This window comes from Marmota monax, unplaced genomic scaffold, assembly GCF_021218885.2.
Source record: "Marmota monax isolate L192 unplaced genomic scaffold, Marmota_monax_Labrador192_F-V1.1 WCK01_AAM20220418_F8-fsc00114, whole genome shotgun sequence".
Classification (NCBI taxonomy): Eukaryota; Metazoa; Chordata; class Mammalia; order Rodentia; family Sciuridae; genus Marmota; species Marmota monax.
Genome location: NW_026694943.1, coordinates 4764286 through 4779028, shown reverse-complemented (window position 1 = coordinate 4779028; position 14743 = coordinate 4764286). Strand labels below are relative to the sequence as shown.

The window sequence follows — 14743 nt, the reverse complement described above, 5'->3', positions numbered from 1 at the left end:
AAACAACCCCAGGGCTCCCGCCCTTGCAGCCCAAAGAGCTCCAGCCTGCATCCCACTGGTGGCCTCGGGCGAGCTGGGACCCGCGCGGGTGCCCGCAGGCTCCCCACTTCCCATCCCGCAGGGCGCGCACCGGCCACCCGACTTGATGCAACGCGGCGCGACGCGGGTACCTGTAGAACGCGGGCGGGCCGGCCTCGCGCACCGCGTAGGTGCTGGGCTCGTTCTCCAGGTAATAGGGCACCTGTTGGCCGTGGGGGTGCAGGAAGGGCGATAGCTGCGGCGGCGGGTGCAGCAGCATCAGCGGGCTCGGAGACACGCTGTTGAGCTGGGGGAAGCCCCCGAGGTTGTTGGCGCCGAACGTCGCCTCCGACCCGGGGCCGTAGGCGATGCCCGACTGGCCGTAGACCGGCGCGGAGGCGGCGGAGGCGTTGAACTCGTACGCGGCGCCCTCGGGGTAGTTGAACACCGCGGGCTTGCTGCTGTCCACGTACACCTCACCCAGGGGCCGCTCCAAGGGTATCTTGAGCTGCGGGCGGTTTAGGGGCTCCAGCTCGCTCCCTTGGATCTGGTGCAGCAAGGCCATTCCTGATGCTTTGGTGTGGAGAGTCATGGTCATGGTCGGTGACCGCGGGGCAAGGCGCAGACTGTCTCCCTGGGCGACAGAGGGCTTAGCAGCCGGTGGGCCACCTGGAAAAAGAGCACAGTCCGCGGTTAGAGGTGGTGCGGCTCATGTCCTGAGGCGACTGGAACTCCCGGCCTGGCCCTGCCCCGGGGGCCGACCGTGGAGCCCAGTGGCCAAACTCTGGCCAAACTCCAGCAAGTGCAACCCTGGTGCGAACGCGCCCCGCCAGCTCCGGGTCTCCCTAGTCTCTAACTTTAAGTACAGGTCTCCTTTGCTTACAAGTGTTACAAAGGTGCTGGAATCCCGCCAGGGACCACTGCCTCTCACTGACACTGGTTCAAACATCACTCCAGGCCCCGCTCCTTCTGGAGCAACCCCAAAGAGCCGCTTCCCAGAACTTAACTTTACTTGTGGTCGCTGCTGAATGAAGGCTGAATTTCACCGTAAGGGCATGGGGACGCCGAGGGATCTCCTAAATGTGGCTCAGGGAAGACGAGGGTTAAAACAGAAGCAGAAGACTAAGCCAGGGGCCAGCTTTTTCTAAAGTGCTGCCTGATGTGCCCATGCCAGGCTCCAATCTATCTCTGTTTGTCTTTCTATTTGATTCACTCTCCTTGTTGGCTAGAAATATGTAGTGTGTACATAGAATGACCCTGGGGAGGACTGCTCTGTAACTGAGATATGGTAGATAGGATGGAGTGTGCAGTTGCATATGCAGCCAGCCACAGCCGGCTATATTTAGCAGCTGAAGGAACTGATAGGAGGCATGTAGGGGCAAGGAGAGTGGAGATGCAAGGTGTACTTATAGGAAGAACTGCTTTCTGCAGGCAGGAGAATCCTACCGCGCTTCAGTTTTTCATCTGCTGAAAGCTTCTGACAAGGTCCTTTCCAGACACAACCTCTGAGACTCTCCCAGCCTGACTTTTCTATTTATGTTGGACCACTGGTGCTGTACTTGCTCCCTTTAGAAATTCTCATGTGAATGATGATTCAGAAAAACCTTTGGTTAGGCACAAATGGGTGTGCATGCCTTCCACAGGTTATGCAACCAAAACTTCAGAAAACTGAATATGCAATGCAACCTTTCCCCACAAAACATAACCTCTCAGAGGTCACTAGCTAAAGCTTTAGCAGTTATGTTACACTGTCCATCTAACCAGCAATTTTAAAATGCATTTCTGCATTTCATCTCTTTAGTCCTACAGCTGGACTTTCTGGGTCCACTTGGGCTGGAAAATGCAGAAGCAAATATCCAAATGAAAAAGAAATAGAAACAATTTTTGAACTCAACTGAATTAAAGCTAAGCCACCCCGCTTGCACTCACACACACGTGCACACATGCACACACAGTCCTATTAATGAGATAAAATATCTGGTCAAGTATATCATAATCCATAGTCTTGATTAGTTTATACTTCTTAATAAACTTCCTTTGCTACAGCCTAATAGCCTCCGATATAGCCATTAATACTTTACCTTAATTGCTATCTCAAATGCCCAAAAGAGTAACTGACAAAATGTTCATGGCATATATAAATGCCAAGGTTGCTGTTACTAATGGTAACATTCATAATATTTTATACTAAGTACACATTTTTATCTAATTCTTGCAAAAACAGATCAATTTTGGATGATATGTAGATGAACTGATTTAATATGAAACCAAAATTGAGTTTAGCATCAATAACTATAGATCATAAGCAGAGAAAGGGTTAAAAACACATTAGGTGAATTGCAGATATTTCTCTCTTTATGGCCAGCAACAATTACTTTCCAGAGCAATTTTTTTTTACAGATGATTTAGTTTCCGTAAATCACACTTTCAATTTTCAAATGCCTTCTTTACAACACATGCAAAAGCACTTCATGGGGCTCTTTAAAAATCTGAGCCTGCCAAATTATATATATAAATGGCACAAAGAATACTACAACTCCTGAAAGAAAAGGGAGCCGCACACATCCCCCCCCCCCCATGGAAAAACGGCACATCCTCATCTCCCAGCTAGGATACAGACGCTGGCCAGAAAGGTAAGTTGCTTTCTCAAAATGCTCAAAAGAGAGAGAAAGAGAGAGAGAGAGAGAGAGAGAGAGAGAGAGAGAGAGAGAGAGAGAAATCAAAACAATCCTACCCTGCTGCTGGATCAAGAGTGTCTTTCCAGAAATGTTCCATGAGCTTGTAGAAGTCAAGGGCCGAGACGGTAAGAAGGGAGGAAGGAATGTGCTCGCATGTTCGAGTGGCTCGGTGTGTGATCAAGGCAGAGCGTGTGTGGATGTGTTTGTGTGTGGAATGGCAGGGACTCGGGAAGCAGCCAGTAGGCAGGGCACTTGGCAGCCCCTCCCGGCAGACGCGGCAGCTGGGCTGCTGAACAGAGCTGGATGAATGGCAGTGGGGAGTGAGGGAGGCTTGCTGTCTGCTGGGGACAGCAGTGTGGCATAGCTAGAGTGTGTCTCCCTGGGGAAAAGAAACTCCAGCCCCCTCTGCTCTCTACTTGTGTCCCAAGCTTTCTGCCATCGTCACCCTACGCAAGAGGGAAACCAGCCTAGCTGTAAATCATAGGCTTATGGCGAAAATAGAATGCCCATCAAAAGTGTATAGAGATCAAGTTTACAAAATGTGCCAGGGGTGGTTTTTTTTTTTTTTCTGAAGAATATAATTTAACAAGAAAAGCTTCCTGGAATACACTTGGATCAAATGCCTTACTGGTCCCAGCCCCACACATCTCTGAGTAGCCACACTATTGCCAAGCCTCTAGTGGCACAAGGAAATCAGACTTTGAAATAAATGTCTTGGCATTCCAGGGATACGTTTGCAGCTGAAAAGTAATACTCCTCCACCTCGTTAACCAAACCCACGAAACTCTCTACCAATATCTCCTTGACTGCTTCCTGTAAACATGTGAAAAATGTATTAAGTCTGAGGGTATGAAGATAAGACCAAGGTAGGACCTTTGTTTTAACTGATTTTAAGCTTTTAGTTGTACTGGCATTGACTGTAGGCAGGGGTCTTACTTTTCCTGACAGTGCCCTCATGCGTCCGCCTGATTCTCAACATTTCTCCTGACCAGGGAGCAAGAGTTGGGGTAAGGTTCTCCTAGTGTGCCCTCCCCCAGGGTCCCAGGACACATGACGCCTAGTAGTGCCCTCATTGCCAGACATTTGTCACTGCCTTGGGTATTAAATAACTCTAATCACAATGCCAGGAGTGGCTAGTCTCTGGTTTTAGGAACCTGTGCAGTTACCAAGAGATTTATGAGTGGCTCTTAAAACTAGTACAAATAAAAAAGTAGAAAGTTTTTTTTTTAAAAAAAGGCTAATTATGTCGTAATGCAAATATATATTTTTTGTGAGTGCTTTGAAAAACCCAAAATAATGCAATATTGGAACACAGAAGAGTTCCCTTTGCAATTAGCAATGACAATAAATATTGAACATAAATAAATACTGAAGACTAGGGATGTAACTCAGCAGTAGAGCACTTGCATAGCATGTAGGATGCCCTGGGTTCAACCCCCAGCACCACAAAAATCTAAAAAATTATAATGAAAAGAAAGATTATTATCCTTTGTCGGTGACAGTGGTGAATCCTGGTGACAGTACCTCCTCTCATAGGTCAACAATGGTCACGTATTCACTAGGCCAGTCCAAAATAAAACAAGTAAATGCAAGAGGGACAGAAAGGAGAAGGGAAGGGAGGGGAGGGGAAGTGAGAAGAGAGTGGAGATGAGGAAAAAAAAAAGAAAAGAGGAAATAAGAAAGGAAGGAGGAAGGGAAAGAGAACCTGCAAATGTTCACCTTGAACACAGGAGGGATAAGAAGCCTAGCTGTCTTCTCAGAGACTCTGAATCTGCAGAGACTTGTGATCAAAGTCTGACATGTCCAATAAAGACAGTTTTCTTGACCCCTTTCTTTCCAGTAATTTCTGTCAACATCCTGATCAGTTTGGTCTGCCATGTTGGGTGATGGTGGGTAGGAAAGCATGGTGCCCGGGAGCCCAATATGGACTTTCCTCTAGTGGCTCTGGCTCCAACTTTCTCTCCTTTCCTATCACCTCTCATGTGGGACACACAGCCCTGCATGACTGACTGACTGACCAGGTAAAGTCTACTTCTCTAGAGCCACTGCCCAGTGTATCTCCAGACCCGCTTTTCCAATCATCTCCCAAGCTCTCATTCTCTCTCCTCCGACATGGTCACCCCCCTCCTCCAACTTCCCTTTGTGTACAGCATCACCGTCCCTCTGGTCACCAGATTAAAATTCTAGCATTTTCCTTTGAGGCCTGACTTTCCATTACCTTTCATATGGGATCAAGAAGTAGTTCCCAAGCAATCTAACTTAGCCACTTCTGCTCATCATTGCATTGCCATCGCCCCTTTTCCATCCCTCCTGGCCTTACCTGTGCCAAGTGCCTCCTAAAGACCTTTTCTGCCTCTTCCTTCTCCCTGTTTTTCCTGAATTCTGCTGCGGATTTATTTTCTTGAGTTTTTTAACCCAGATCCCAGCTTCCCCAGGAATTCCAGACATCTCTTCTCCATCGCCATCCTTTCTAGTCTGGTGGCTTCGGTGTGTGACCCGTGCTTCAGCCAAATGAAAGTATAATACTCCAAGACCCCCAAATTTTTCTGTCTAGAACCCCCACCTTCCTGACTTGTCAGGGAAAAGCATCTCCTTTTTTAAGGTCCAGTCTCAATGCCACTGAATCCATGGTACCTTCCTCTATTATCCAAAGAGAATTCCTGTCCTCTGAGCTCCAGGGGTAGTTCTTGTGCAGTTAACCCATTCTTCCTTGAATCAGTTATTTATATAAATATAATTTTTAACCTTTTACTCAGAAGCTCCTTGAGGACAAGTTCTAGCTAGAAATATTTGGGAATTTGAGAGCCTAAAATGGTGTTTGATCATTATTAAGTCATTAAACATCAGCTAGTTAATTACTACAGATACTTCCGAGGATAAAATAATATCCCATCTGTCAGAATAACGGTGTCTAAAAACTAACTTTCTAAGTGATGTCCTACCACTTTCAAAACTGTTTTTTGCTATAAAAACTGTTTTTTGCTATATAACTGTTTTTTGTTATCTCTGTATCTTCACAATGACTGAAAACATAAAGTCAAAATTCAAATCTGTACCATCTCAATGTGTTAAGTCTGCAGTTCTTGGCGACATGATTCACCAAAGGGCTCTGCATTTTAGTTCTTAACCAGATAATACTGTGGCCAAACATAGCTTCTTCTCTAGCTCCATTAAAAGCTTTTTACAGTAACAAAAACATAATTCCTCAACAGAAACATGAAAGAAAATAAATGTAGAAATAGCTTCATGATAGCTTATCCCACCAGACATGGTTCCTGCACTCTGAGAAGTGCAGGTTTAGCTCTGTTCAAACTGATCGTTGTACTGATTACAAATGTCATGATGGGGAGCTTGTTTTTGAGCATTTATTTGACGTCATCTGTTTTCCTCTAAAGTGGATGAATAATGAGTCCTTTTAAGGGCTCGTTTTAAAGATAGTTTGGTCATTTGTTTTAAGTGTTTTTATTAGCTCCTAGCCTTTAATTTTCACCCAGTTTTGGATTTTTGCTTTTTCAGTCAAAATTTACATACAGTAGAATGGACATGCATATACAGTTTGATAAATCTGGGGAGAAGGATATGCCCATGTAACAACCCTGCCAGTCAAAATATAGAGTATTTCCATCACCCAGAAAGTTCCTTCCTGACCATTGTAGTCAACCCCCAACCTCTATAGTAACTGTCGTTCTGAGTTCTGTTGCCATAGATTGATGTTGCCACCTGGCCCAGGAGATCTCTTACAAATTGGAGCACATGTGCCCCATTTCCCACCAATGGCACAACCAGGCAGGTGCTGGCTTTGCAGCTTCCTCTGGCATCAAGGCACAGATCTACTTTATTCTTCCCAGACTTCCCAGCATGAGAACCCTTAAGACCACAGAATTTTACTAACATTCCACTATTCATGGACACTTTGAAGCTCAGCAGATGCAAAGATGCAAGTGACCAAAACGCCCAGTGGAATCAGTGTTCCTTCACCCATTTCTAAACCCACTGCTGCTGCAAAGAAAAAGGCATGACTTTTAACCAAGAATCAAGCCAAAGACCCCTCCTCTTACAAACCCTGTGACCTCAGATGCCATTTTCTGTCTTCTTGCTCAGGACTTGATGCAGATGATTAGAATTCTTGGTTGCCAGACAGAATGGCTGCTCTTCATTATGAATCAATAAGTGATTCAGATTTCATTTGCCAGCTTAATAGAATTGGCTAACTTTCATCTTACATTTTCTTGGAAAATGTATTTAAAATATTCTAAGAACTTTTTATATCATTTACCTACACTGCATGTGGTAGAAGACAATTTAGAAGATACTTTCACTGTAAGTGCCATGTAGGATACAAGAATTCCAATTATTCCAATTATTGTTACACTGTGTCCGTCTTCCACCCTTTATCTGCTATTTACTTGAGGAATCTCATTGCCAGTTTAGGGTATTATTTCTCTGTGTAGAGCAATATCCAGATTGTGCCTAAATACACATAGATTTAGATAGTCCTATCTACTGTTAAGGAGGGCTCTTACACACACACACACACACACACACACACACACACTTCTCTCTCTCTCTCTCTCTCTCTCTCTCTCTCTCTCTCTCTAACCAAGAACCATCCCCCATGCCCAATTTCAGAGCCAAGCCTAGCAAAATGATTTCTATATTTATATATTTGTGAATTTTAAGCCTTTTCAGGCCTTTAAATTATTTATGTGTTTGTTTCTTCGTTTGTCATAGCTGCCTCTTATTCACACTACCAAGAGTTCCTTCCCTCTCTCACCCGCCTCAATTGCAATCATTCTGTATTGAGGAAGTAACACATTTGTAAACATGACAATGAATGCCTCATTCACTCAGTTCTCTCTCTCTCAAAAAAAAAAAAAAAGAACTATTGATTACTTATATTTACCAGGCTATCTGTAAGTGGCCACAGTCTTAGCTAGCTCAGGCAGTCATAACGAAATACCACAGACTGAGTTTCTTATACGACAGACATTTATGTTCTCACAGTCTGGGAGCCTGGAAGTCTGAGATCAGGGTGCTGGCATAGTCAGGTTCTGGTGAGGGCCCTCTTCCTGGTTTGTAGATGGCCACCTTCTTAATGTATCCTTACATGGCAAGAAGTAGAGGGGAAAGGAGAGGGAAAAAGATCGCTTCCTTTCCTAAGAAGGTCACAGTGCTACCAGAGTAGGGTCCACCCCTCTGGTCTCATTTGACCTACATAGCTGCCTAAGGATCCTACCTAGATAGTCACATTGAGGGTTAAGGCTTAAATATATGAAGCTGGAGACACAGTTCAGTCAATATCAGGTACCCCAAATAAACCCAAAACCTCCAACCTCACAGAGCTGACTGAGTGCTGAACCTAATCTCAGGGGTCCTCCTACTCAGCCTTTGAGACCTGGTCTTCCCCAGGGGTCCACAGGCATTGCTACTCCTCTGCATCCAGCCCATGCATTCCCATCTCTCCTCCACACTCCCCTGGATGATTACAGCCACTCCCAGGGATTCAAGTTTCATTTAAGTACATTGAAGATATCAGAGTAGAAATCTCCAACCACAACCACGATCCCCATCCTGGCCAGAAGAGTTCCAATTCCAGATATAGAGGGCATCTTTTTAGGTGAAAATTCATTCAGTCTATAAATATTTATTGAGCACCTATAATATACTAGCCATTTGAAGCTCAACTTGTTCAAAATTGAATCATTATCTTTCCCCAGATGTGCCCCTCCCCTCCATTTCCTGCTTTGGCAAAGGACCCCACTGTTCATGGAAATGCTCAAGCCAGGAGAATCTGGCCATCAGCCTTGACCCTTGTTCTCACTCATTATATTTGATCTCTCACAAATTTTTATTTCTATCTCCTGATCTCTTTCACGTGGTCTCCCTCTTCTCATCACTGTGGTTGTCAGGCCACTGTCTTCTCTCTGAAGATCACTGTCTCCATCCTTTGGCCTCCACTATCTAGTCTCCATACTGTAGGAAGAGTAATCTATCTGACAAGCAAAGGAATTCAAATGATCATCCTTGCTTCTCCAGAGGTCCCATCCCTCCCACTGGTACCATGCTCCTGCTTTCAAGTTGCTCAAACCCTCTGACCTAAATAGGTGGATATTTAACAATGCAAAGGGGATGTCCACCTATTCAGATTATACTCCCCAGAATCTTCCTCCCATCCCTTTTCAGCTGACTTACTCCTACTCATCCTTCAAATCTTCCCAAGACATCACAGCCTTCCTTGATTTCCCATTGGGCCACTCGTAAGAAAGCTCCTATCTCCCCATCTTGGGCCATTTCTGCTTCTGACAGAACACCACAGACTGGCTAAGTGGTAAACAACAGAAACTTATTTGGCTATGATTCTGAAGTCTGGAATTCCAAGATTGAGGGGCTGCATCTGGTGAGGGCCTTCTTCCTGTGTCATAACAGGGTGGAAGGGCATCCCGTGGTAAGGAAGCATGTGTGTGAGACAGAAAAAACAGGCTCAACTTGCCCTTTAAACAGGAGCCTACCCCAACAATAATGGCCTTAGTCACCTCTTAAAGGTCGTATCTCTTAATACTGTTTCAATGGCTTTTAATATGAATTTTTGAAAGGACATACAAATTTTAGCACTCTACAAACACTCCCATTACAGCCCTATCATATGGTTGGACTTCCTAAGTAGTTCTCTGTATCCGCCCCCCACTGGCTTGTAAATTCAAAAGGGCCATGGGGAGCATGTTTTTCAAAGTCACAAGTCCATTTCTTAGTAGGATGTTTGATGCATAGTTGGCCCCCAACGACTGCTATTTGGATAATGAATATGGAAACCTCTCCCAGAATCCCGTTTGCATTGTTAAGTGACTTCCGCAGAAGGACAGATGATGAGGGCTGGAATTTAGAACCAGAGCTGGAAGGAAAATTTGAAAGTAGATTCATATTTTCTAGAACAACTCCCATTTCTTATCACATAATGGACTATTAGAATTCATGGTTTCTTTATGGGTTATCACGGTCAAATCCTTCATGGTACTTATGAAGAAACTAAGGCCCAGAAAGGCACAGGAAACTTGCTGAAGGTTCCCAGGTAGAGGAACTAGACTAGCATCTGGGGCCCCAGACAGGGTGAGTCCTTCTTTCTCACCCACCCCAGCTCTCTGTGTAGCTACTGTATTCTCCTTTAGTATAGCCCAGGTTTAACAAAAAAGCAAATTAAGGCATAATCCTGGTGGTTCAGTGAGCTATTCTTAAATGTTTTTAAAATTCCCGGCTCTTTGGAAAACACATAAGTTTGCTACCACATTCCCAAATCATTGGTAGAGAAACAAGGGGGTTGAAGAACATAATGTTTTAAACAAACATTGACACAACTTGTGTTCAGAGATGTGACTTCCCTAATAGAACATGAAGAAGTGAGTAATCCACCTCCCATTCATTGCTGCCAAGAAGAGAGTTCATTTGAGTCTCACTTCCATATAATTGGAATTTAACTTCCTAGCTACAAAACGAATTTAAATCCTTCCTGTGTCTGCTAAACTGTACAAACTTGCAAATGCAACAGCTTTAACCAAAAAAAAGTGAAAAATGAAAACAAAGCTGATTATTTTACTTTATTTGTTACATTTCAATTTTCAAGGGAATCTAGTTTGAAAGAAATTAAATCTCCTTTCTATTTTGCTATTCTACTGATCAAGGAAGCCACTTCAGAATCAAAACCCAGTAGCCTTCCTAAAAATCACCAGCTTTCTAAAAGAATTGGAAAGATTATTAATTTAAACATGCAGATTCAGAAGAATTTAGTGGCAAACTCTTAAATGATTATTGCATAAATATAATCTTTTTAGTGATATTTGTCTGCAGCATTTTGCCATAAACCCAGAGAAAAAAATATTTCCACATTTTTTCTACCAAAAGTTAATAAATGGTTGAATTGTACACTTTTTTTTTTTACTTTTTTCCACCCTACCCTTACGTATCTGTTTTCTGTTCTTAATACAGATCTACTTTTTCCTTAATACATGATCTCTACGATCTTTTCAGGCCAGCCCTCTTCAACTCCTACTCAACAGGGGTCACCCACTAGCCCCAGAATTCTAATCAAACCTCACAGCCAACGTGCTCTCTCTTACATGGGTGTCCTTGACCCCCTTGGCCTCTCTTTTTCAACAAGCCAGTCAGTGACACCCCTTGCTCAGCCCAACTGTCACTTCTGGTGAGATGCCCAACGTTCATCTTGAACAGCTGCCCCATGCTCAAAATCCTGGCTTGTTCAAGTCTTAAGTTCAGCCTGCAGTTCATAGGAACATATCTGATTGAATTCATTTTCATTCTTACCAAACCTGTAGGTGTTTGAATTTTAAACAGGGAAATCTTATTCAACTAAGAAAGTCCCTTCTTGCAGAAATGCAAAAGTACAAAAAGTAAAGCATGGGGCTTGGGAGGAGGTACTTATATGAAAAACCTTAGGCACTTTGCTTTCTCAAGAAATTCAAAACGAGAATGAGCTGCATCAAACTATCCCTTAGTGAGCCCCTGGAGTGCCCCGGTACATTGTTCTTGGTGTCTCAGTGGGGTCGAATGCCTCCTTCCTACACTGGGATGGTCCTTGTGTTTGGGTAAGCACTTGAGAATACATAATAAACAAGCACAAACAGCACCATGGCTAGAGTGGTGGCTCTCACAGAACATGACCCACAGCAGTCAGATCAGAGGGCTGATGATTTGCCCAAAGGAAGATGGAAGGTAAGCATATTCCAAACACTGAAATTCACTCCCTGACTGTGCACAATGCTAGAGACAGAAAACATTAAAAACAGTAAAGTCCTTTTCTAAGTGCTACCGTAAAATAACCCAAAGTTTAAACCTAACAGCCCATTTCATTGGCTTCTCTTTCATGCAAAAGGAGATCTTTTGACTCTTTCTGATGTGATAATTTAGCTTTCTTAGAATGGATATAAGAACGACTCAATTAAATATAGTTCTTGCTCAATGAATCTGGACGTGCCTATTCTTGGAAATAAATGCTATATTCATTCCAATGAATGTTTCCCAATCAGCCTCAATTCACCCTTCACTCCATACAGAACAGACTTGCCCTCCTCTGCCCACAGCTGCTTGGGGGTGATCCAGTCCTGGCTGAGTGGTCAGTGACACTCCCAACCTCACCATCTTCTTTTCACTTTCCTTAGAGGAATTTCAATAGAAACCCTCATCCATATCCCAGGAGCCCCAACCGGTGCTCCTGTAGGCCTGGCCCACAGGGTCTGGTGTGCACTCTTGAGAGCTTTGCTACCTATCAATCACCCCAGTCTATAGGCAGGAAGGAAGGAGCTTAGTAAAGAGAACCAGATTTCATTAACCTCTGTATAAGTGGGTTGATAGTGAGGATTTTTTATTTCTGTTCCCTCCAAACTGCTGCAGTGTGAACATGGCCATCTGCTTTGGAGACTTTTCTTTCTTCTTTTTTTGGGGGGGGTTGGGGAGAGAGGGGGTTCTAGAGACTGAATCCAGTGGGGCTCTACAACTGAACTACATTTCTAGTGTCTATTTTTTATTTTGAGACAGGGTCTCACTGAGTTGCCCAGGCTGGCCTTGAACTTGTGATCCCTCTGCCTCAGCTGCATGGGTCACTGGGTTTACAGGCATGTGCCACAGCACCCACTCAGACTTTTCTTTCAAATTGATTTGACAACAAGGAAAGCATCCTTTCTAGTGTTGATTTTTCTACTGAAATCTCTCCTCTGAGGCCTCACCAGAAGCATAAGGGAAATCCTTATGGCTCTTAATTGAGCATCTATCATGTGCTTTACAGATTTCATTTCATTTTAAATTTTTATTTAATCAATTTTCAAGTATATAATGCAGTTAAAAAAAAAAAAAAACTTCAAAAGATATTTCCAAAGCAGAATTAGGGAAATATCCTCCCACCTCTGCCTGGGACCCTCCAATTTCCCTCTCTGGAGACAACCACTGTCTTCAATTTTAAAAGTAGCCTTCCAGAGATACCCTATGCATATGGAAGAAAACACACAACACACACACACACACACACACACACATTTCCACACCCCTTTTAAAAAAAGTTATAGTAATATGCATCCTATTTTGTGTCATGCTTCTTGTTTTCATTGACAGTATACCTTAGACATCTTCCTATTTCATTATCAAACATCTTCTTCCTTTTTTATAAGTATTCCACTGCAAGGAGGAAACAATTTATTTTGCCAATTCCCATTAAAGTCAATTAAGTGTATTTCCAATCTTTTGCAATTACTACAATACTACAATTACTTAATACCTAAGTCAAATCTCACGAGTAAATAAGTTTAATTTTAATTTTGGTACATGTTGCCAAATGTCCTCGTAGTGGCTATACAACTGGAACTCCCACATCCTCAGAAATATGTTGAATCTTTGAGTTTTTAAATATTTTTCAACATAGTATCTCCATGCGGATTTGCTTCTTTGTTTTTGTTTTAAACCAGGGATTGAACCTAGGACACTCTACCACAGAGCTACATCCCCAGCCCTTTTTTATATTTTATTTTGATACAGGGTCTCACCAAATTGCTTGGAGCCTCTCTAAGTTGCTGAGGCTGGCTTTGAACTTGTGATTCTCCTGCTTCAGACTTCCAAACCACTGGTGCACCAATGCACCTGGCTTTGTGCAGTTTTAATCAGCACTTTTTAAACCATGAGCAAGATTGAACATCTTTTCACATGCTTTAGTTTCAATTTTTAGCTGATACACCTAGAGGTTGTAAGACCTGGGACAAAGTAAGGTGTTTTAGTTTTGGGTTTTTAATATTTTTTAGTTTTCGATAGACTTTATTTATTTGTATGTGGTGCTGAGAATCAAACCCATTGCCTCATACATGCCAGGCAAGTGCTCTTCCACTGAGCTACAACCCCAGTCCCACAAAGTTAGGTTTTTAACATGAATCTATAAAATTGGGACAATCTCACCTCGAAGAATTGTTTGAAGATTTGGAAGTGATGATGCAGGAAATGCAAGTTCTTCTCAGTGGTTTACACCATTTTCCCCAGTAGTTAGCCCTGGGCCCCACAAGCACAGGTTACTACAGGTGACAGAAGATATGACAAAGACTAGAGTTGAATGACCCAAAAGTTTTAGATGAAGTGAAGAGCTATTATTTAAGGCTTATTTGCTACCACCACAAAGTGACAGTCAGCTTAATACATTATTGAAATTAGATACAAACCAGCACCCTTTCTCTGGGGATAAAAAATAATCAAGCACAGTGTAACCAGAAGCAAGCTATGTAAACTTGAAAAACAAAAGCTCACTTATGAGTTCAGTGTAATTTGGGTAATGAATTGTTACAATACCAGCTTTTACAGTTTTACTGTGTTTTCGGACATAACACAAACCACCTTCTATTACTCCCATTGAGACATTGTACAATGCAAGTTAATATCATCAGATTTTAAACCTTCATAAATAAGTGATGGATTGTTGACAAAATTGTGGCTGTCATGTTGAGAAAAGGACTGTGGCTTTCACAAAAATAAAAATAAATATTTTAAAGTAGACTGTCAAATATTAGGTTTTAAGATGCTTTAATGTAAAGCTAAAATGCTTGGGACCCAAATGGCCAATGTGTCCAAAGTCTAACTTAGATTTCCTTTAGGTACAACATGATCATCCAAGAGGAAACCAAAAATCATCTAGTTTTTCTTAGCCATTTTTTTAGCTTTTCCATTTATATTAATAATAAATATAGCCACTGGATTTGAAGATTATGGAAACCAATCTGAACCTCAATAAGAAAAAAAATAATGATAATAATTACAACCTATCTTTAGTGGAAAGACAAGGTTTTATATACATAGATAATTTTTCATTTTTGTGAAATAATTTAAAAAGTTGTTTTCATATCAGAAAAAAACCAATTGTTATATATTTGTAAGTATTTTTATCCATAGAACATACATTGAAGGAGAATTTATACTAAGACTCCTTTTCACAGTTATATATACTGTATCCCAATTGTTTAAAAATCAACGAAGAGAAAATTAGCCTGTCATTAAAGATAACATCTAGTCTC

The 14743-nt window shown here is 42.4% G+C and overlaps 1 protein-coding gene across 4 annotated transcripts in view; it reads right to left on the bottom strand.

Annotated features, from left to right (window-relative positions):
- Positions 1–14743, bottom strand: part of Esr1 (estrogen receptor 1) — a 388588-nt gene that overhangs the window by 264712 nt on the left and 109133 nt on the right. For 3 of the 4 annotated variants that reach the window (XM_046427429.2, XM_046427428.2, XM_058573621.1), the window contains one exon: positions 171–687. In XM_046427429.2, the coding sequence (XP_046283385.1) occupies positions 171–616 (446 nt within the window). In that variant the 5' untranslated portion in view covers positions 617–687. Of the gene's footprint in view, positions 1–170; positions 688–2752; positions 2919–14743 lie in introns of those variants that run through there. The other variant, XM_046427427.2, reaches the window with a different exon arrangement.